Source organism: Rattus norvegicus, chromosome 5 (assembly GCF_021556685.1).
Source record: "Rattus norvegicus strain SHRSP/BbbUtx chromosome 5, alternate assembly SHRSP_T2T, whole genome shotgun sequence".
In the NCBI taxonomy this organism is placed as follows: Eukaryota; Metazoa; Chordata; class Mammalia; order Rodentia; family Muridae; genus Rattus; species Rattus norvegicus.
Window position 1 is genome coordinate 82,501,037 of NC_141538.1, and position 21,980 is coordinate 82,523,016.

A 21,980-nucleotide genomic window follows, 5' to 3' on the forward strand; every position below is an offset into this window, starting at 1 on the left:
TTAGTCTGGGACTGGGCTCTGACTGGGTCAGCCAATGTTGATATCAGCTCCTCACCACAAAGGGAGCCTAGGTGTCAGGGTATATTCCATCCCGGTTCTCTCTTGGGCGGTCCTAGCCTCTCCTGCATTGTTCTGAGCTCTGGACAGAGTGAAAGAGCTCAGCAGGTTCTGGAAAAGCCATGTTCAAAGATCCGTGTGAGAGACAGGAAGCCCTCTCAGGTTTCTTGCAGTGGGCTTTGAGCAGGATATCTTCTGGTAGAGAACATGGAGCTCCGAAACTGAAGCATCTGTGGGCCATGACCCCCTGTTCTGCTGCAAATTGGGACCCTGAGCTGTGCCCCAGTCACTCCCAAAATGGCAATGAGGCTGGGGTGAAGGGAATGATGGGCCATTTTCAGTGCAATCACCTGAACAGACTCACTCTTTTAGGCTGAAGAGTTATCTTTGCAGAGAGCAGCAGAGGGTGGCTGAATCATACAGCATCTCCTACAGTTTGTCCTGTGAGCCCTCTCTGCAGCCCTCCCCAGGCCTGTCCTGACACTCCCTCAGAGCTCTGGGGCACCTAAAGATATCAGTAGGGGTTATTGTCTTCCAGAAAGTCTTCTCACAATCTGACAGATGTAACCCAACAGATGTGTCCAGGAGACCACGTGGGAAGGGTCCTGCTTGCACCTGGCAGGGCCACAGATGTGGAGACAGGCCCTTTTCAACTTTCTGCTATGGTTGACTACACCCGTGTGTTCCCCAGAAGTGGCTGAAGGCATGAGTGAGGTCAACACACGACAGGGGGACCTTGGAGTGGGGGTAGGTGAGGTGTCCTCTTTCTAGGGTGACAATCAGAGGGCCTACATCTCTGTCCCACAGCGGTCCTGCCTCCTCCATGCTGCCTGTTTGAGAAAATAAGGTATGAGGAAAGCAGAAAGTCACAGGGGCTGATTGACTCACTTCCTGCCATGCCCCAGGAAAGAGAAGGTCCCCATTCAGGGTTCTCAGCCTCCTCTGGAGACAGACAGGTCATGGTAGGAGGCTATGCTACCCAGTTCTCAGAGTGGATGAGCTAATCCCTTCTGTACCCCATGGCTCTGTCCCACACTGCTCAGTTCCAATTGGGTAAAAGGAGGTGGTTTCGGGGGAGACATAGGAAAAAGGTGAAAGTGTGACCCCAGAAAAATGGGGTGCCAAAGATTGAGCAGAAAGTCTGGACTACAGCCTGAAAGTCACCCAGCTGGCTAGAATGGGAATCAGGAGTCAGCCTAGGTAGTCACACCTCCAGTCACAGAGAAGGGGACAGCTTCTGGTGACATTGCTGCGTACCCCAGGCTCCATCACTCAAAGACAGAGAGAGAGAGAGAGAGAGAGAGAGAGAGAGAGAGAGAGAGAGAGAGAGAGAGAGAGAGCGCGCGCGCTCAGGGATAGGTAGGTTATGCCAAGGTCAGAGAGAGGCCTGGTGGTGGTTGAAGGACTATTATTCCCCAATACACAGTCTCAGGATGTAGGAGCCAGTGACCTTTCTCCAAGACTCTGGTCCCTCCCCCAAGCCAAGTCCCCGCTCTTGGCTCCACCCACGAAGCTCAGGTTGCTCCAGCCAGTCAATACCTTGGCCCCAAGGCGAAGTTGGTCGATGGTGTTCTCAGCCTCTGCATACTTGGTGAGGAGCTTGTGATAGTCCTCCTGTGCAGAGAGAAAGATGCAGTCACTCTTGCCACACATGCACAAGGACCTGGGCTCGATCCCCAAAACCCAAGTAAAAATGCCAGCTGCGGTGGCACACATTTGGGGAGGCAGAGCCAGGTGAATCTCTGCAGATCCGGCCAGCCAGCCTAGCAGAATTGGTGAGTACCAGGTAAGAGTGAAACCTTGTCTCCAGAAGCACGAGTAAGGTGGAGAACTTAGGCAGACCCCCAAAGCTGACTGCTGGGCTCCGTATGCAAGCACCCACACATACATGAGCACGTGTGCGCACACACTCACGGCACCTGAAAATGAGTCGTTGTGGTGAAAGGTCAGGTTCTGGACTGGGTGGTGGGGTCTGCGGGTCTGTGCCTACTGTGAAAGCATGAGCAGCTGAGTTTGGATCTTCAAGACCTGTATTAAAAAGCCAAGCATGAAGCTAGGGATGATAGTGCACGTTTGTAATCCCAGCACTTGGAAGGCAGAGGTGTGAAGATCTCTGTGGGTTCCAGGAGAGCCTGGTCTACACAGTGAGTTCCAGGAGAGCCAGCGCTATATAGAAAAAACCAGACCTTGTCCCCAGTAAACAAGAACAAAGCCAAGCACGGCAATGCACGCCTGTAACCCCAGGAGTTGGAGGGGACAGGAGAATCCATAGGCTGGATGGCCAGCCAACCTGAGTGAGTGAGTTCCACCCTCAGTAACCCTGGCACAACAGAACAGTGTGGAGAGTGATTGAAGGCCACCCCTGGTGACCAGCGGAGGGTAGGGGGTGGAGAGATGGCTCAGTGGTTAAGCGCACTTGCTGTTCTTGCAGAGGACACAGGTTAGGTTCCCATAAATGGTTCAGAGCATCTGTGGCCCCAGTGTCACGGGATCCGATGACTTCTGACCTTCTCCGGCACCATGCACGCACAAAATGCACATATACACATGCAGGCAAAACATTCACACACATAGAATAAGGCAAATGAATCTAAAAAGGAAGACTAGGAAAGAAGGACAGAAATCACATGACGATTTCATTTTTTTCCCATATCAACGAGATCTTGGTAGCCTCATGGTAGATGAAGGAAGGCGTTATTTCTTTAGAAGATTTATAGCAATGAATGTAAAAGGAGGTAATATCACAATGATACCATTTCACTTCAAGGGAAGGCCTGAAGTCAAGGCAAGGACTGCCTGGGACTTCACAGGTCAGGAGAGGCTACAAGTGGCCGCATCTCCTGAAGGAAGCTCACAGCACCCTCCGCAGTAGCTCACTGTCCAGTGGGGAGAAGCATATATAGGAGACTCCAACCCCAAGTTCTGATCTCACTGAGTCAGGGTAAGGGGAGGACATGCAGGGTCCCTTGAGGTAAGGCATACACCTCAGCAAAATGTGGATGACTATTGGGAAGACCACTGTAATCATCTACCAGAAAGAGATCAGAGGAAAGAAGGCAGACAGACGATATTTGGAAAGAAGAAATGCAAGACGGGCTGCAGAGACAAGAAGGGCACACGGGCCAAGTGCCACCCACGAGCCTCACCTGACTCCAGGGGACAGAAAGAACAAGCCACCGCTGAGTGTGTGGGGACCTGTTTCTGCCTCTGCATGCAACCCCGTGGGCAGAGTTCTTACAGTTAAACATAAACACTAAGCCACAAAGTAACTGGATACCTGGAATGTAGCTTAATTCAGTGTGGGTTGTGGGAGTGGGGGAAGAGGCTGGTCATGGATGGAAAAGGATCCAGGAGCTGCTTCCTGTGGATGTGAGGAGGAGGGTGTCCACTAGACTGTTTTCCTTATGTTAGAATATGTTAGATACGTTAGCCATGCTTGAAAAATAAACAGGCCGTCCATGACACATGGATGTGCTCACTGCTCTGTTGCCCTGAGACAGGGTCTTTCGTCCAAGCTAGCCCAGAACTTGGTGCTGTTATGCAGCTGAGGATGGCCTCAGATATCTGCTCCTCCTGCTTCCACTTTGTAGACTGCTAGGGTTACAGACATGCACCGCCACGCCTATTTACAAGGTGCTGAGATGGGACATTGGGCTTTGTGCATGGGAGGCAAGCACGATCGATACTGACTGAGTCACACTCCCAGGGTCGCATGCTGCTCTTCTTTGATCAATGAGCGGGGTCGATCATTAGCACAGAGACAACTCTACCTTCACCAGCAGGGGCCCCATCCCAAGCCAAAGCTTCTCTAATCGACAAGAGTCTGGGTGACATGGACAAGAGCCTTGCTTACCTGGAGCTGATGAACTAGCTCGGTGGCTTGCTCCGGTGTCTGGAACTCCTGGGGCACCCTGGTGACAGGGTGAGCAAGAGAAGATTCCTTGGCCAGGGGCGTGTCTCCGCTACTCAACAGTACATCCCGGACGATCTCAGCTGGTGACTTGAAGATGAGGGGTCTGGTAGAGCCTTGTTGCCTATTGTGGCCTCTGGATTTTGGGGGTCGGTAGTTCTCATCTTTGGGAAACCTCACCCGGGGCCCCACCTTGGAGAAGTCAGGGAGTGGGTAGTTCAGGCGCCCCCTGCCATACTTAGGAACCCGTGAAGAAGAGTGGCCAGCCACGGTGGCTCCCTGCTTGTGCTGTGACACAACTTTGTTTACTGCCCCAAGCCGAGTACTCAGGGGGCTAACAGAGCCAGTAAACCGGGAGGGCAGTGGCTTAGGTGATGCCTTAGTTCTCTTCCAGCTTTGGTCCTCAGGCCGAGAGCTGGGTAGGCTGGTGGTTTCTCGGCCCCATGTGCCAGCAGAGCGCTCAGGATTCCGGGCTGGCGCTGCTAAGGAGTGCCGGAATTCTGTGGGTGTTGCCGGAGCAACGTCACCTTCATTTCTGTCATCTGGGTGGAGAAGGTTGTGGCATGGACTCTGTGGCAGGGCTTCAGGCAAGGTGTCAGGCTGGGGGACATCAGTGTCTCCTTCCCAGGTAGAACCAAGGCTGTCACTAGGTTGACCGAGGCCCATGGTCGCATTGCTCCAAGACTTTGTGCGGCTGTGTTCAACAGATGGCTGGGCCTCTGGATGCTCTGAAGGTCTGTAGTTACTGCCTTGTTTGATAGAGGCAACCCAGCCTCTGGCTGGCTCCTGTCCTGCAACCGGAGGGCTGAGATCTCCCTGGTCTTCACACTCCAGTTCCGTACTACTCTCTCCAGCTAAGTCCACCTCAGGGCTCCCAGGGGTCTCATCCAGCTCCTCATCAGACAGGCCCAGCCGTTGACTGTGCCTGGAGAGCCAGGGCAGAGGCACGGGGGAACCCTCTGGGCTGCTCACATCGTCAGCTTCAGTGTCTGGAAAGACAAGTCCTTCACTGCTGAGTGTGTGTTGGGTCTGTAATGCCACCCAAGTCACTCCATGACCTCGTGATGTTGAGGATGACAAGGACCTAGAGCCACCCCGACATAACCAGGTACCTGTGATAACTTTTCCCCTGGGCAAAGGTCCTCCAAACTCAAACCTTAGATTGAATCTCCCCAAAGTGTGTCCCGTTTCTACAAAAGGCGATACCATATAGATGCATAAGGCAAAGCCTGGGAGACATCTTTGACTGTCACCTTAGCCCCTGATCCAGAATGTCCCCTGCCCTGTCCCATTTACCTCCTACAGAAGAACAAATGCAGTAACCACGTAATCTCCTCTTATTCATCCTCCCACCACCTGGACTCTTACCATATCTCCCCGTCGTTCACAACATAAAAGCAGAGCCTTTCCCAGGGTCCTAGGGTCCCTGCTGCTCCAACACCCATAACCCAGGGACCATGAAAAAGCACTGTGCTTGGGCTCATCCTCTACCAGGGTCCTGCCGCCTGCCTTCTTATCTTGTTAGCTATTGGTCCTCCAGGCTGAATCTCAACCTTGATCTTCCCAGAAAAGTTCTGAAGCTCGCTCATAAAGTCAAATTCTCCCTCTGCAGGCTCCCACCAGCCTGGAGCCCTCTGCAACACATTGCCTATTGCAGTGACAGCGGTTTTGTTCAGTTCTGGGATTACTTTGTGAACACAGGTCACCCATAACAGGGCAAGCCTCCCGAGGGCAAGGGCAGTGTCTGCTTTTGTGCTCTATCGAATTTGAAGAGTGGGTGCTCAGTATTGTTTCTCAATGGAGTAGAAAGAAGGGGGAAGGATAAAATGTGCACAGCTTCCAAGAAATAGGTAGTAATTCCTATGTAGTAGATATAACATACTTAACCATCCATCCACTCACCCATCCATCCATCCACCCATCCACCCATTCATCCATCCATCTATCCATCTATACCCGAGTTATCACCCATCTCTGCATACATAATCCACATACCATCCACCCTTTCAAATATCCACCTATTCTTTTAAGGACCTGCTTATGCACCCACCATGCATCTGTTCATCCTTCTATCCATCTACCATCCCACCATTCATCCATCCATCCATCAACCCACCTATCTGTCAATCCATTCATCCATCCACCCATCTACTCACCTATCCACCAATCTATTCATCCTTCCAAACATCCACCTATCATCTATCCACCTACTCATCCTTTTAGGCATTTATCTCTACACCTATCACCCAGCCATCATCCATCCATCCAAAATGTATCCATCCTGCAGGCAGCCATGTTCAGAGTACCTAGTCTACTCTGTCTGGGATAGACCCAGCTTTTCATGAGACACACTTGGTAACACTGCACAGACTCTGCTCTGGATGGAGGTGTCTTTGTCATAACCCCTATATGGCTTGCTGTTCCATAGAGCTCTTCCTCCTTACTCTTGACACTGCAAATCTCTTGGCGATTTACAACTGGCTTCCCCCAATCACTCTGGTTCATAGCAATACAGCCAAAGCCAAAGCTCTGTGATGCTAAGTAACTGACCAAAGGCCACTGTGGTTCAGAGCAGTCCTGGACCAGGAACTCAAGCAAAAGTCGACCACTGGGTCATGAAGGGGCTCTACTCAGTCCAGTCTCTTCTGATCCCTGCCTGGGGACCATGAACAAGTCCCTGGTCCCTGGTAGTTCTTATTTATGCTTGAGACGTGTTTCTCTTTCCTGCAGAGAGTTGTGGGGAGGGAAGGAAGTAGGTCACAAGACACAGGGGTGGCTGCCACATTATGCCAAGTGTCTCTTAGTAAGAGGCACCTCTGCTGGTTGCCTTAAACAACTCAGTCTCCATTCCCTCAGAAATTATTGTATCTCAAAAATATACTTTGGATTTAGAGGCTGGGGATACAGTTCAGCCTTATAGAAGGCTCAAGCTTCAGGGCTTATAGAAGGCTCAAGCCTCAATTTCCATAAAACGCACACGCACGCGCGCGCGCACGCGCACACACACACACACACACACACACACACACACACACACACACACAAGCTCCCACGTGGACAGCTGTGGCAGCCATGAAATACTTAGGATGCTGGCACAACTGGTTTCTCTGTGGTCCAAGGGTTCTATTGATTTAAGGGAGTCTGATATGTGATGTCCTATTCATAATCCAGTACTGTGAGCCACCACTCATCAAGACTTTCCTGTTCCCAATGGTGTCATCATGCCCATTTCATAGATGGGAAAAACAAAGGCTGGGGTGGAGAAGGGACTTGCCATAGGCAAAGCTGAGAAGTCCCTTCACGCTGGTCTCCTGGCATTGGAAGCTCAGCCACTGTTGGGGATGAAGAATGCTAACATTCCCTCTGCTGACTGGGGTCTAGAATAAGCCCAAGCCCTGAGCCAAGCAATTCAAATTGCCAAAGACAGGATGGTGGCAAGTATGCAAAGAGAGTTGGATGGCATTGTCTCTGCGGTATTTACCACAGCACAAACCAGAAACTGTATGCTGGAGGGCAGGACAGACTGGACCAAAGGATTATGGGACAGTCCCATTGCATGCAGGTCCTAGGAGACACTTGTGGAGGGATAATGGGAGAATGGGGCAAATATTCTTAGCTATTAAGATAACAAAGCAATTATCAATGGAATATTCTAACATGTATTTGTATATTCATCTAATATTTGCATACTGAAAGGAGGTCCCACCAGGGGAGGGGTAGAATAATAAGCACTTTAAAATTTACCTCTTATTACTTACAGTTTGCAAAATGCCCAGTATTATTGTGCAACTTAAATGATAAAAGTATAGAATTAAAGTAAGGGTTGTAAAGATGCCCCTATTTCCTTGCCTCTGCTGGATGGTGGGCTCTTGGGGAAGCATGTTACCACTGCAGGCAAGAGGCATCCACCTCACCTTCTGCAGAAGACTCTTCGGAGCCCTGCATGTCTGGGTCCCACTCCAGGGGTGGCAGGTGCTCCTGTGCCTGGCGAAAGTCCTCTAGGAGCTCAGGAGTGATGGCTTCAGGAAGAGACTGTTTGTTTCTCCAGCCCTGGTCACCTCTTCCGTCTGCATCTTGTTCCTCGGCCCAAGCCCAGCGCCGCCTTCGGGGTCCTTGCCCCAGGTTTGACCCTGCCCATTGTGCCTTTGTCCCTGAGCTGGCCATGGGACCTGGCCTGGCTTCACCTCGGCCACTTCATCGTCAAGAGACTGAGCTGCAGCTGGGGATCCAAATCACAGGTGGCTCCTCTGAGCACCAGCCATCCTGCCTGTGGCCTGTTGGGGTACAACGGTGGATAATGTCATTCCTCCGGGTCCTCCATCATCCCTCCAGGAACTCATCAGCTGGAACCCCAGGGGCGGGCAGCCCTCTGCTGTGTGACCCTGGGTGACTCACTGTCCTCGTTCGTCATCAGTGACATGAGGATTCCTCTCCCTCCAGGATATGGGCAGCACACTGTGCAGCAAGTGTCCTGTCGCTGCACACCGAGTCTGTCTGCAGGCACCAGGCCCTGTCACAGCACTGACTGCCCCAGGGAGGGCATGCACGGATTGACCAGCAGCCACCATCCAGGTGAAAAGGGGTAAGGATTCCCTGGCGGCAGTCACGCCAAGCCCAGGAAGTCAGGGAAGGCACGATATGGCTTCCTTTGGGCATGGGACATGACTTCTGATTGAAATCAGGGATCTGTGGGCCGCTTCCAATGCCGAAACTAATCGAAAGCAGGTGCCCCAACAAACACAGCTCCACACGTGTCCCAGCAACCACAGGACACCCAGGCATCCATCCATCTGCACAGAGAAACCATTTGCAGTCTCTACATACAACAGAGTATTACTCAGCGGCAGAAAGGGATGAGATTACAGCAGAGAAAGGAATGAAGTCTCAGCATGTGTGACACTGTGGATAAACCACCGACGTGCTATGCTAATTGTGAAAAAGCAGACACGAGGATCCCGCGAGTCTGAGTCCAAGGGTTGCAGTGTGCGGAGGTTGAGTCCAGGGAGGAAGGGGGTCAAGTGATGGCTGCCACAGTGTTTCGGGGGCAGGGAGAAGGTCCCTGGCTGCTCAAAGGGCACAGGAAGTTTTTAAGGGGTGAGGGAAATGTTCTGAAAGTAGAAGGGACATGATGTAATCATGCGATTATGCTAAATGCTGCTGAGTGCTCATTTCCATGTTATATGAATTTTTGCCTCAGAAAGAAAGAAAGGAAGGAAGAAAGAAAGAAAGAAAGAAAGAAGGAGAGAAGGAAAGAAAGAAAGAAAAAGGAAAGAAAGAAAGAAATTACAACACAGTAGGCCAGGGGGCCTGAGAGGACAGAAGATGGGTGACTGACAGCAGGGAGTGCTGGAGGGTGGGGAAGCCAAACCCAGCAAGCTTCTCATGACATCCTGAGCAGCTGTTGTGAATCTCAGGCAGAGAGCCCAGCCAATGGAGAAGGCCTTCGAGACTGTTCTGAGCCACTGGCCACAGAAGGACTGACTATAGGAGGGGGTCCTGGTAGCAGGGAGGTGGCTCAAGGAGGGCCCCCTCAACCTTCCTCTTTTGCTCAATCTCTCTTCTCCCTTCACACTCCGCTTCTGACACTTTGCTGGTATTTCCTGTGTCAATCACCGTGGTAAACCCAGTAAACCCAGCCTCAAGATAAAGGCACAGGGCCTAGGAGCTGCCAGCCACTCAGTTACCAAAGAACCATGGCTGTCCACACGTAGTTTCTATAAAGATAGGACAAGCGGGGCCCAGAGAGGGAGCGGCCTTTCCCAGATTAGCACAGGTGAAGACCAGACTTCGGTAGAAGCCAGGTTCTTGGTACCGGCGTGGGTTCTTCTATCAAGGTTGGTATGGGGCCCCAAGCTCTAAGTTGGAGTTGTCCTTGAGCCCCTGGGGCTCTTGAACTCTGCTCTCAAAATGTAATTGGGAAAAGTCATCGGGCTGCTATTTCTAGACTCAGCTCCCTGGAGACAGGGGCTACTTGGGGAAGCGTGACTTCACATGGACTAGGCATTGACTAGGCTAACTCTCCTGTAGCTGTGAAAGGGAAGCAGGGCTTCTCTCCCTGCCCCCAGCCAGTCCTCCTGCCCCAGTCTCTGTAGAACCCCAAAATTTCCTATATATCTCTACACTGCCCCACTCTGCCAGGCTAGCAGAAGCTTGACTGATGATTCCTGCCTTCCCATCTCAGTAGCAAGGCCAAGGCTCAGAGAGAACAGTGACTGACTAGGCCAGGATCCCCTCCCTGGCCAGGAAGTACTAAGACTAGAGGTCAGTCCTGACCCAGGCTTTTCTTTGTTTAGTAAGCACACATTCCCAACAGTAAAAATCTGCACACCTATACCTCCACGCATATTTCTAACTGCATAGCATATCCACATCTCCAAATACTCTACGTTCTAGAAGGAGAATTTTAAAATGAAGCAAAAGAGGGCTGGTGAGATGGTTCCGCAGCTAAAGGTACTTGCTACCAAGCCTGAGGAACTGAGTTCGATCCCTAGGACCCCCATGATAGGAAAGAACTGACTCTCAAATGTGCCATGACCTGTACATCTGTACATCTGGTAGCATGTACACAAACACACTACAATAATTAAATGCAATTTATTTTAAAGGATGAATGGAAACGTTCTTAAGCTGGGGCTGGAGGTAAAATGCTGGCCTCACAACCCTAATGACCTGAGTTCGAGTCTCCAGAACTCATATAAAAGCTGAATGCAAGCCTGTGTAATCCCAGCACGCCCCTACCAGGAGATGGGAAGCAGACAGAGTGTTGTCAGCTCACCTAGCATAGGTAAGCAGTGAGTGACTTGTCTGCAACAAGTTGGAAAGTGAGGCTCAGACCCAGGTTGTCTTCCGACCTCTGACGCGTGCAGGGGTACCCACGTACTGCCCCAGTCCTCACAAAGTATTGTGAATCTAAGTTCAAGACCCTCATTCCTATACAGAACCTGCAGCCCTACTTCAAATCCATGGTGATGGGGAATCCTGATCATGAGCGTGAATGAGAATTCTCTAAGCACTGAGTCTATGTCTGCAGGATCTTGTCTCAGCGGCCCTGAGACGAGGCTTCAGAATCTTTCTTTAAGCAAGGACATCAACAGGGCCTCTCCCAGCTTCTGGCTCCTAGTGTGGAGGCGTGGGCAGGTAGAGAGGGGTGCAACCAGGCCTTGCCTCCTGACATCTCTGCTTAGGAAGGGCTGCGGCATGTGGTTTTCTGACTTTTGAAATGTTATTTTTTCCCCTAGCCCACCGCAGAGCAGCCTGCCCAATCACAGAGGCCTCTACGTGCAAAAAAGAGGAACGGACAGTTTTCTGCAATGACTCAGCCGCAAAGATCTCACTGTTCTCAGGAGAGCCAACATCACAGACAGCAACAGTCAGTGGCTACAGTTTTGCACCCATTTCTCAAGTGCCTCAACGTGTGAGCTTTCCTTGTAAAAGACCTTATTCTTGTGTGCACGGCACAGCCCTCAGTGCCATGGAGCCTGGAACTGCCTAGTCAGGTAGTCAGTCAACAAACACACATCCATCTCACATACGTACCAACCTCAGACAGAGATGAAGTTGCAATAGAGTAGCAGGCTAAGCACCAGGCAAGCAGATTCCAGCTCTGATGTTACAGCCACTCGAGGCATGTGGCTGGCTGACTGCTCCTCTCTGTAAAGGAGAACCGTGGTCACCTAGGCCTGCTACTGCTGCACTCATTACTCTGTCTGGTGAGCACCCTGGCCTGAGGTACACCAAATGAATTTGAAGGTTCTCAGCCCCTGGGATACAGAAGCGAACAAGCTTGTTAAGCCCACCGTCTGAGGAGGACGCAATCGGGAAACCCGCTGAAGAAGGAAGTTTGGTGACCGCTTTAACAGACCAAGCAAATCTAGGGGAGAAAGAGGAAGGGCTTTCAGGATGGAGGAACAGCATGGACAAAGGCGCAGAGGTCAGAAAATACAGGCTGAACATCAAGGAGAGCTAAGGGCCTGCCCCCTGAGTGCCACTGAAAGGCAGGGAGATCCAGACAGCTGTCAGAGGGCAGCAGTGGAAGCTGGGGATAGGAACTATGATGTCGGGACCTGGCCCCTCTATAACTAAGTCCTGCTAATAATGGTTGAGCCATTGGGCTAAGGGTTTCCGCCTGCTCCAGAGAAACTGCATCCCACCCCCCCCCCAAAAAAAAAAAACCAAACACTGCTTTTTCTATGTCCTTGCTTCTTACTACCTGACACCTGTACTGATCTGATCTCCATGTTCTAACACCCTCCAGGGATTCTATTTAGTCCCTGGCTAAGAAATGCCCTTATCCCCACTGCTTCTTACAGTGTGTTCTCTCTCTCTCTCTCTCTCTCTCTCTCTCTCTCTCTCTCTCTCTCTCTCTCTCTTTCTCTCTCTCTCTCTCTGCGTGTGTGTGTGTGTCTGTCTGTCTGTCTCTCTGTGTCTCTCTCTGTCGCTGTGTGTGTGTGTGTGTGTGTAGTGGGAGAGGGATGTCCCCACCCTGGCCATTACAAAGCCCAAGGGCACACCCCTTGATACCACCCCACACACTAGGCTCCAGGATGATCCTTCCCCCACTGACGCTACACAACCTTCTGCTGCCTTGGCTTTCAAAAGCTCCATGCTACCCAGCTAAGGATAGCCAGGGCATCCCACCTTAACCTCATTCCAGTGAGGAAACAGAGGCAGGCATCTGATGAGAACAACCAGGAAGTTTAGAAGAATACTGTGGCTATTAAACCAAGGCCATGAGACGAGTAGGAGGCAGGAGGGTGGCAGGGGAAGACCTCCATGTCAAGTTTGAATCAGTGGCAGGGCAGAAACCTGTTCACAGGAGTGGCCTTTGGCCCGCAGCAAGTGGAGATACCCACTACGAACATCCCCAGACTGTCCCTGATTCACCCAAGCAGCCGGGAGGAACTAAAGAGAGTCAGACTATTGCTGACTCTCATCTTGCCCTGCTTTAGGTCTAAGCCTGGCCCCTGGAACGTTGACTTGTCCCTGCCCTTACGTAGGTAGGACGGTGCCGTCTCCTGGCCTGCTCCCCACTTCTGTACACCTCTTGAGACCCTCAGCAACCCAAGCACTAACTGGCCTTGAGATGAGCCCACCCTGGGCACAGACAGGGACCAACAATGGTCCAAGTTCACCAAGGGAACCAGATCAGAGCTGGATCTGGAAACTAGCATCTTGGAGTCCACTCTGGCCTGGAGGCTGGACTCTCAGAACTGGACAGGAGTGGCAGCAGCTGCGTAGCTGTGATTTCCTGGCTGGGCTGGGCTGACTGCCAGGGTTGTCCAGAGAGTCTATGACTGGTCCATCCAGAGAGAAGGCGGCCTTCCCTCTGGCCCTCCTCCTGGATCAGCTCCTTACCTCACTTGGACTACACCACCATCCTGCCGGCCTGGGCTCAGGGGAGCTGCCCACAAGGTCTTTGTTTCAAACCTGGGGAGCCCCCAGTCTCCACAGCACCCTGGACCGCCTCCAGACTGCTCTGCCAGCCAGAACCGCCTCAGCTCACAGACAAGCATCGCTCCCCACTTCTCCCCGCCCCTGCAGCTGAGGCCTTGCCTTGCCTCCTCCTCCTCCTTGCAGGAAGCGCCCAGTCTGATTTCCTTCAAGTGTTTGTGAAAAGGAGGGGGGTTTACGGTGCAGAGCCGGCGCCAAGAGCTTAACCCTTTGCTGGGCAAGAGCGGGTCTGCATTGATGAGAAGAGTTCACAAGAACTTCTGAGGCCTTGAGTTTGGGGCCACCTCAGGAAATCCAGAAAAGGCTGGACGCTTGGCTAAGGTCACAATGCATGCTGGACCTAGGAAGAGGAGCCTGCAGCTCCTCCACCCCCCCAACCCCCTCCCCAAATGGGTCTCTTCCACCACCAATGACTTTAGCAGAGCCTCTCCTCCTACTCAGTAGGCCTCAGTGTCCATCTTAACTGGGTAGGTGGGGGATTGGGGTGGTGGTGGGGAGGGACACACACACACACACACACACACACACACACACACACACACACACACACGGCTCAGACTTGGTGCTTGCTCATGTTCTTCCAGTTTTAACTCTGTGTCATCATTTGGTGATTTCTGCCCTCCCACTTACTGGCCATGTCTCGAGATAGATGCACCTGCATTGGAATTTTCTAGGTAACAAGAAGTAAAGATCAGATAAATATCTCCTCTAGTAGCGTCCTCCTCAGAGCCCCCCCTCCCCCCCCTCCCCCCGAGAAGGAGGAACAGAATTATCTTGCCGGTCAGCCTGTGGCTCCTCAGGTCCTTTCACTTCTGTGAGAGGTGTAGTCGGGCAGCGCTAGAAGCATGGCAGGGCACAGACACATCGCACCTGGTTCTTCACTCTACAGTGAAGTGTGTAAGACTTTAGGTGTGCCTGAGGCAGAGTATGAGACAGGCTGGTGACCAATGTCCCCGGCTGCTTACAGAACCTAGGGGAGCACTTTCTAAGCACCAGTGGTTTCCGGTCCCAGATGCTGGACATGCCCTGGCTGAAGATACCAGGCCTGCGAGTAACAAGCAGGGGAGGTGAGGCAGAACCATCAGGAAGGTCTGGGTGGGGAGGCCACAGTCACACAAGCGACAGGAAGGACAGAGGCAGAAGCAAGCCACAAGCATGACTGATGAGAACATCCCAGAAAGGCAGTTGCAAAGACCTGAGAGCAGCAGGAGGGCCTTGAAGACAACAGGATGTGCTGTGAGAAGACTCAGGTGCTGGGGGGAGGGGAGAGGTACAGAATTTGACCTTCAGGGTCCAGGCTGAAGCAGAGCAGCCATGAGGAAGCAGGAACCAGGTATGAGGAAGATGCTGCAGGAGCCTGAGTCTGCTCCTGGCTCCCTCCTCTGGCCCTGCTGACCCAGAAGAGGCATGAGATCAACCCTCTGACATCCAGAAAGCCCTCAGGGACCTCAAGAGAGCAGCCAGGCCAGGGACCACACAAGTGTGTTGGAGAGGAGTCCATAGGCCAGGGAGTTCAATGTCAGCCTCACCTCCTGCTGGCTCTGTGTCCCCAATGGCTCCGCCACCTAGAGCCACAGGGCAAAGAGAATGGCCACTGCACAGGGGCTGCTGTCAATTCCGTGACAGATGGCTTGCCCAGTGTGCAGTAGAGGACCTCAGGACCTATTCCATCATCATAGTTTCTACCCCCAGTTCTCCTCAGGTGGAAGAATCTGGCCTCCTCCAAGGGCTTGTGGCTGATGGATGAATGAAATGAATGGGCCAGCTGCCAGTGTCTGGCTAAGTCTGGGCTAGCACCAAACACTTTCAACCGAGTAAGCCCCCAACTCCTGCATCCCCGTCCCTGCCTTGCATCCACATCTGGGGACCGGGGCTCCCCCTGCAGTCCCCCAGGGACCTATGGAACAGAGCCAAATCTTACCAAGACCCTGCCTACTGCTCTGGCGACCATGTGGCCCATTATGTGGGAGGCAAGCTCCCCTGACATCCTGTCACTCACCCGCCCACCCTCCCCAGTCATTAACCCATCAACACCAGGTGGCTGCCACAGCTGGCACACCCTCTGCCTTGTTGAAAGACAGCAGCCAGTATTTACTGTCCTTCACCCGCCCCTGCCCCCCCATCCCCTGCCACTGGGCCTTTTCTTCCCCCCAACCCCCACCCTTACCCCCACTCAGTATTCCTTTCTGGAACTTCATCCCCCAAGTTTACTCAACCAAAGCTACAGACAAACAGAGCTTGGATACTAGCATTCCCCCAGCTCCTGTCCCTACTGGGGCCCATCCTTTATTTGGGTTCACAAGTCAGACTGGGTGGTCCACCTGGCCACTCCATCACGTAATTCCTCTACTGTTGAGTCCCGTTTGGTGAATTTCCTAAACCTTACCAAACTCTGGCCCTGTCTGTCCCCATATATCTTCCAGAATCTTTCTCTTCTGGAAAAACACCCCACTCCACCACAGCCTCATGGGATCTTCTCACACACAAGCTTTCAAACCCAGTCGTACACAGGTTTGCCACTTGGGATGCTCTCATGCCAGCACCAGGACAAACAGAGGATGCAGCCTGGCCCTGATCCAGCCTCTCTCACTTTCTCAGTACTTGCCTGCTTCAGTCCCCAACTCCCCACTGTTCCCCAACAGGGCTTCTCACCAGCGATCCCCTATACTCCCTATTGACTCTGAGCTGCACGCAGACCTGGATCCTAAGCAATCTCCTTGGGACTGAGGCCCACTGTGGCCAGTGCTGGTCTTGACTCCTCGGAGGAGCTCTTGAAACTCTCCCTACTAAGTCCCCAGCATGGGATGACACATGACAGAGACACCACAGATGCATTCGGGATCATCCACTGCACCTAGCCAGTTATCAAGACTTGTGTGAGGGGCCCATTTCACAGATGGGTACACAAGGCCCCTAGAGCCCACACAACGTGCCCATAGTCACAAAGCTGGTGAACATGGTAAAGACTCAGATACATGAGGACCTGGCTCCTTCTGACCAAGACTAGTGTTCACCCCACCCAGGCTGAGGTGATCCTAAGGTCTGTGCACAGGGAGCCCAGAGTGGAGCCTAAGGCCAAGGCTGCAATTCTTCCCTAGCAAAGGGAAGCCCTGCTCTCCCTTGAGGTTCTCCCATCGCTTGCCTCAGATATAGGAAGAAGTGTGTGTTTTCCCATGGCTCAGGGGAAACTGAGGCACAGAAGGGATATATTAGTTCTTAGCCACCCAGACAAGAAAACAAAAGTAAGGTCCTGTACCCTGGCCACCAGTCACTGGAGCACAGCAAGTCTTCTGAGTGCCACTGGACCTGACCTCCCTTGATTCTTCTGGAGGCCAGAAGTACAGTAGAGAACCACAAGCAGTCCAGCCATCTTGAGAGATCAGAGTGAGACACCCTAGGAGTGGGGCTGTCATTTCATCGTGACCCTCCTGAGTCCTAGCTCTCCTTCCCTAGGAAGGGTCACTTTCTCTTCCTGCCCAGGAGGCTGACTTTCCAGGTCAAAGTACATAGTGCATCCCAGCAGAAGCAGATGTCACAGAGGACCAAGGAGAGTGATGGAAGGCTGGTCTGCCTCCCAGGTCACCTGGGACACATGGCATCCAGAGACGGTCACCAAAAGGCTGGACAGACAGCTCGGCAATAAAGTGCACTTGCTGCTCCTGCAGAGAACTGGGGTTCAGTTCCCAGTGTTTATATGATGGTTCACAACCACCTGTTCCAGAGGATCCAATGCTATCTTCTGGCCTACGTAAGCACCACATACACACACAGAACACATACATACATGCAGATAAAATACTTACAAATTAAAAAAAATGAATCTGAAGAGGGGTGGGGGAGGGGGAGGGAGAGGGAGAAGAAGAGGGGGGAGAGATAGAGAGAGAAAGAGAGAGAAAGAGAGAGAAAGAGAGAGAGAGAGAGAGAGAGAGAGAGAGAGAGAGAAAGAGAGAGTTCTGAGGTACCCAGAGGTCTACTGACCCCCCCAGATTCCATTCCAATTGCCCAACCAGGAAGCCTCACAGTGCTCAAAAATGCCTCAGTGCTAGCAATATATTCTTGGCACCATGAACTTTCAAAATTTTACTTTGAAAAAAGTTTGAGGCGTTTTTGAGCACCTGCTTTGTGTCAAACTCCTTGTAAAAGCTCTTTTAGGAATTAGTTCTCATCACCCTACTTCCATACCCATCCAAGAAGGTAGGAATTCCGTCTCCTGTTTCATAAGTTATGAAGCAGGGATTGAAGCAGGTGTCTAATCTTAATTATTTTGTTACTGAAATATACAGTGAAGAGGTTGGAAACAACCTCATGTCCAACAATTGCTGAAATAGATTATATTTGTTCCCAGCTGGGTGGTGGTGGCGGCTCACACATTTAAACCCAGCACTCAGGAGGTAGAGGCAGGCGGATCTCTGTAGTTTGAGGCCAGCCTGGTCTACAGAGTGAGTTCCAAGACAGCCAGCGTTATACAGAGAAACCTTGTTATGAAATAAAATTGTATTTGTTCTCAAAGGGATAGGTTTTAGCTATTCACAGAAGAATAGGGAATGGTGTTTAATATTGTAATACAGAAGCTGAAGGTGTAGCTCAGTGCAGTGGGTTTCATCTCTGCCACCACAGACACACAGATATACAGAAACATACACACACATACAGAGAGAGAGAGAGAGAGACAGAGACAGACAGACAGGCACACAGATATACAGAAACATACACACACATACACAGAGAGAGAGAGAGAGAGACAGACACACAGACACAGAGAGACAGACACAAATATACAGAAACATACACACACATACACAGAGAGAGAGTCAGAGAGACAGACACACAGACACACAGAGAGACAGACACACAGATATACAGAAACACACACACATACGGAGAGAGACAGAGACAGACAGGCACACAGATATACAGAAACACACACACATACGGAGAGAGAGACAGAGAGAGACAGAGAGAGACAGACACACAGAGAGACAGATACACAGATATACAGAAACATACACACACATACAGAGAGAGAGACACACAGACACACAGAGAGACAGACACACAGATATACAGAAACATATACACACATACAGAGAGAGAGACACAGAGATAGAGACAGACAGATATATAGACACAGAGAGACAGACACACAGATATACAGAAACACACATACACAGAGATACAGAAACATACACACACATACAGAGACAGAGAGACAGACAGACAAATATACAGAAACATACACACATACAGAGAGAGACAAAGAGACAGAGAGTGACAGAGCACAGAGACACAGAGAGAGACAGATATACAGACACACACAGAGACAGACACACAGATAAACAGAAAGAAACAGAGACAGAAAAAGAGAGAATGACACAGACATACACATAGAAACACACAGAAAGAGAAAGAGATATACACACACGCACATGCACACGCACACACACACACACACACACACACACACACACACAGACCCCTGCATAGCAACACTCAGGCAAGCCCCCTGGGCTTCAGTTTCCCCTTCTCGGAGTTGATGGAGTGGCTAGGCCCTGAGTGTATGCAGCTCTGACCTCTTTAACAGTTCCCACGCCTCCTCACTTCGCTTACCTGAGGCCTTGAGCTGTTTCTCACTCCTCTGGCTACTGTGCAACATTTGAAAACAACACAATGAAGAAGAGACTCCCAACCCTGGCAACTCAGCTCGGCTCCTCAGAAGCAAACCAGCATTTAACAGACAAGGAACGACTCAGAGAGGTCACACACCCTGCCCAAGACCACACAGCATATTAAAGACATTCATAAATATAGTGCTTCCCCACCCAATGAGGCCCTTACTTGGGGGTCCCCTAGACCTTGCATCACCTTCGCTCAAGTTCTTGGTCCTTGGCTGTAGCCCCAGGACCCCAAGCAGATTGACAGCTGGGCATGCTATCTGGCTTTGATCCCAGCTCCTTTCTGGAATAGGCTCTGGGGTGCTGGGAGCTGGGAAGGGTCTAGAGATGGGTGGGGGAGCTCCTGGCAGGAGGGTCTGGCTTAGTAGTCCAGCTGGTTTGGCTGACGCTTGGCAGTGGGGACCAGAGCCAAGATGGGACTATAGGCTGGATAAAGGAGAGACTAGAGAGGCTAAAATAAGGGGCCATGGGGTGGGAAACCTTGGTTGTTCTGTTCTGGAACCTCCCTGAAAGCCTCCCCCACAGCCAGGAACCCTGGCTGAAAAGTGCTACCCTTTTCAGCAAAAGTGAAGGTACTCTGGAGATGCCAACCCCGTTCTCTCCAGGCTTCCCCAGACACTGTGCCTCCTAAGACCACATCACCCTCCAACACGAAAGCTGTGCACAGGCTGCCGGGTGAGTGGAAGGGCTCAGGTCTCTTTCCCCTGCACAGAGACAGCTGTAGGGACGAACTTCAGATGAATGGTTTAATCTCTCCGAACCTTAGACTGCACGGCAGGGACAATAGTGTCCACCTAGTGGCAATGCTAGGAAAGGAAGTGACAAAATCTAGCAGGGCTCAGTACTGGGCAGTGGGATGACAGCCCCAGCCCACCACAGGCACCTCATTACCTACAGTGAGACCCACGGTACAGTTGCCTGACTCAGTGCACTAGCCACTGTCACCAATGTCTATTGCTGTTGCTCTGTCCTTTCTCTGACTTCGATTCATCTCTGAACTTAGTTGGGGATTCTGAACAAAAGCTTTCAAAGATGCCATCCACATGGACTTGAAGATGAGACCAGAGGGAATACCACCCTGCCCATTTTTTAGAGGGGTAAACTGAGGTGCTCAGAAGTAAAGCCTGACTGACCTCCTGGTACATCTCTAGATCTGCCCAGGGCAGAGGCGACCTGAGGCTCTGACACACACAAGGTCTGTGGATTCTTTGAAATGTTGCTATGCCCACTGGGGTCCACTGACTGACATAATACAGTGCAGTTTCCAACTCCCCTCCCAAAGCAGACAGCTGAGTCTGTAGAGCCCCGGGTCCTCTGGAAAGCCCAGCTCTGGAGGCTGATGAAATCCCCTCTCAAGAGAGCCCAGATCACATGGTTCCGATGCAAACCAGCTGGCCTCTGGGAGGAAATACCCGCGTGGGCACTTGTCCCTCCTGCGGAACACGGGGACAGCCAAGGGACAAACCCAAACTGCCTGCATCACCCGCAGATTATTTCCCACATCAACAGGTCAAACATACTTATTTAAACCAACACAGCTATTCTATTACCTCAACGAAACAGTCCCAGCATCAACCCCTACAGTTCCAGAAGAGGAGCCTGGGGGATTCTTCAGGCAGCCGGCGTGTATCTAGCTTTAACCTTCATGCTTCTGATTCAGCCTGATTTCTTCTGTTTTAGAGGGCAGTAACAATGCCTCTTTTCACTGAAGCCGGCTCAGCTTCTCTTCTCAGCTCTAAAACAGCTCGCGTTTGTTTTCATCAACTTTCCTTTCCAACTTTCTCAAAGGCAGAGGTGCCTTTTGATTCTCTTCGTCCTGTCCTTTCAACTAAAGCCCGGGGAAGGAGCGTCAGAAGTCTCGTCCAAGATTTCACAGCAAGCAGACGCAGACTCTGTCTCCCAGTACTCGCTTCGCGCCTCCCTGCTGTGCGCCTTTGGCTAAGCCGCGCCACCTCTCTGTGCCTCAGTCGCCCCTTTGGTACGTACAAGAAGGGACTGGCCCTATCTTGGCAGTTCCTCTTGGTCCCCCCCCCCTCCACTATGGAGAAACCCACCCCACGCTGTTCCCCCAACGCCCGCTGGACAAAATAAGAAGGGAGGAAAAAACCTTGCGTTAGGAATCCGGGGACAGCGAGGCTGTGAAGCTGCCTGGCCGCGGAGTTGTTGCTGGGTGACCCAGCCTCACACAAATCCTAGAACAGCAGCGCCCCACCTCCCGGGTCACCAAGCAACAGGGCCACGCCTGCTACCCAAACACCGCCGGCAGCCCCGCCAATGACCACCCCCAGTCCCCCGGGACCCTTGCTGGGTAGGCTGTATACAGGGGCTGGAGAACAGAAGCCCACGCCCCCACTGCGCGGAGGTGGAGACTGAGGCCCGAGAGACAGGCCTAGGGTGTCCGGGTGTTACGACGTCCCAGGGTGCGGCTGGGTCCATCAATGCGCGCTCTAGACTCCCAGAGCCACAATCTGTCCCCGCGAGCGAGTGTGGCGCTCCCACCTGGAGATAGCTGAAGCCTCGTGGGTCCTATAGGACCCAGTTCGGCAGCGCTGTCCGCTCTCGTCCCCACCCTCCGGAAGGGGAAACTGAGTCCCTAAAGACTGAGTTTCACTCCTTCCTCGAGCGGGACCGTAGTCCGAGCCTCACCTGCAGCTGGCACCGCGCGCCCTGGTTTCCTGGAGTTGAGCGGCAGACAAAGGCCTCCAATCCGCGCTTAAGGCGGGGCGTGCCTGCTTTGCATAATGCCCGCAGCCGGTCCAGGACAGCAGAGGGGCGGGCTCCTGAGGGCGGAGCTTTTGTGAAACCCACCAATCATTGAGAGGCTGGCGGCACCGACTTGTCTCCTAGACTTTGGCAGTCGCGGGGAAACAGGTTCCAAGGCTAAATGGGAC

At 52.1% G+C, this 21,980-nt stretch overlaps 1 protein-coding gene and 1 long non-coding RNA gene across 12 annotated transcripts in view; one reads left to right on the forward strand and one right to left on the reverse strand.

Moving 5' to 3' along the window:
* The window catches only part of Akna (AT-hook transcription factor), a 46,942-nt gene extending 25,176 nt beyond the window's left edge, over positions 1 to 21,766 (reverse strand). For 2 of the 11 annotated variants that reach the window (XR_015619830.1, XR_015619831.1), the window contains exons 1-4: positions 13,322 to 13,447; positions 7,882 to 8,241; positions 3,911 to 4,956; positions 1,597 to 1,671 (exon numbers count right to left, since the gene is read on the reverse strand). Coding sequence is in view for 9 of the 11 variants with exons in the window: in XM_087549739.1 (XP_087405865.1) it covers positions 1,597 to 1,671; positions 3,911 to 4,956; positions 7,882 to 8,131 (1,371 nt within the window). In the remaining 2 variants the exon portion in view is untranslated. 11 annotated transcript variants of the gene reach the window in all.
* On the forward strand, positions 4,470 to 14,119 carry LOC102547858 (uncharacterized). The gene is made up of 2 exons (XR_015620937.1): positions 4,470 to 5,075; positions 11,206 to 14,119. It is a non-coding gene; the product is annotated as an uncharacterized LOC102547858 (long non-coding RNA).
* Positions 21,767 to 21,980: the final 214 nt, after the last annotated feature.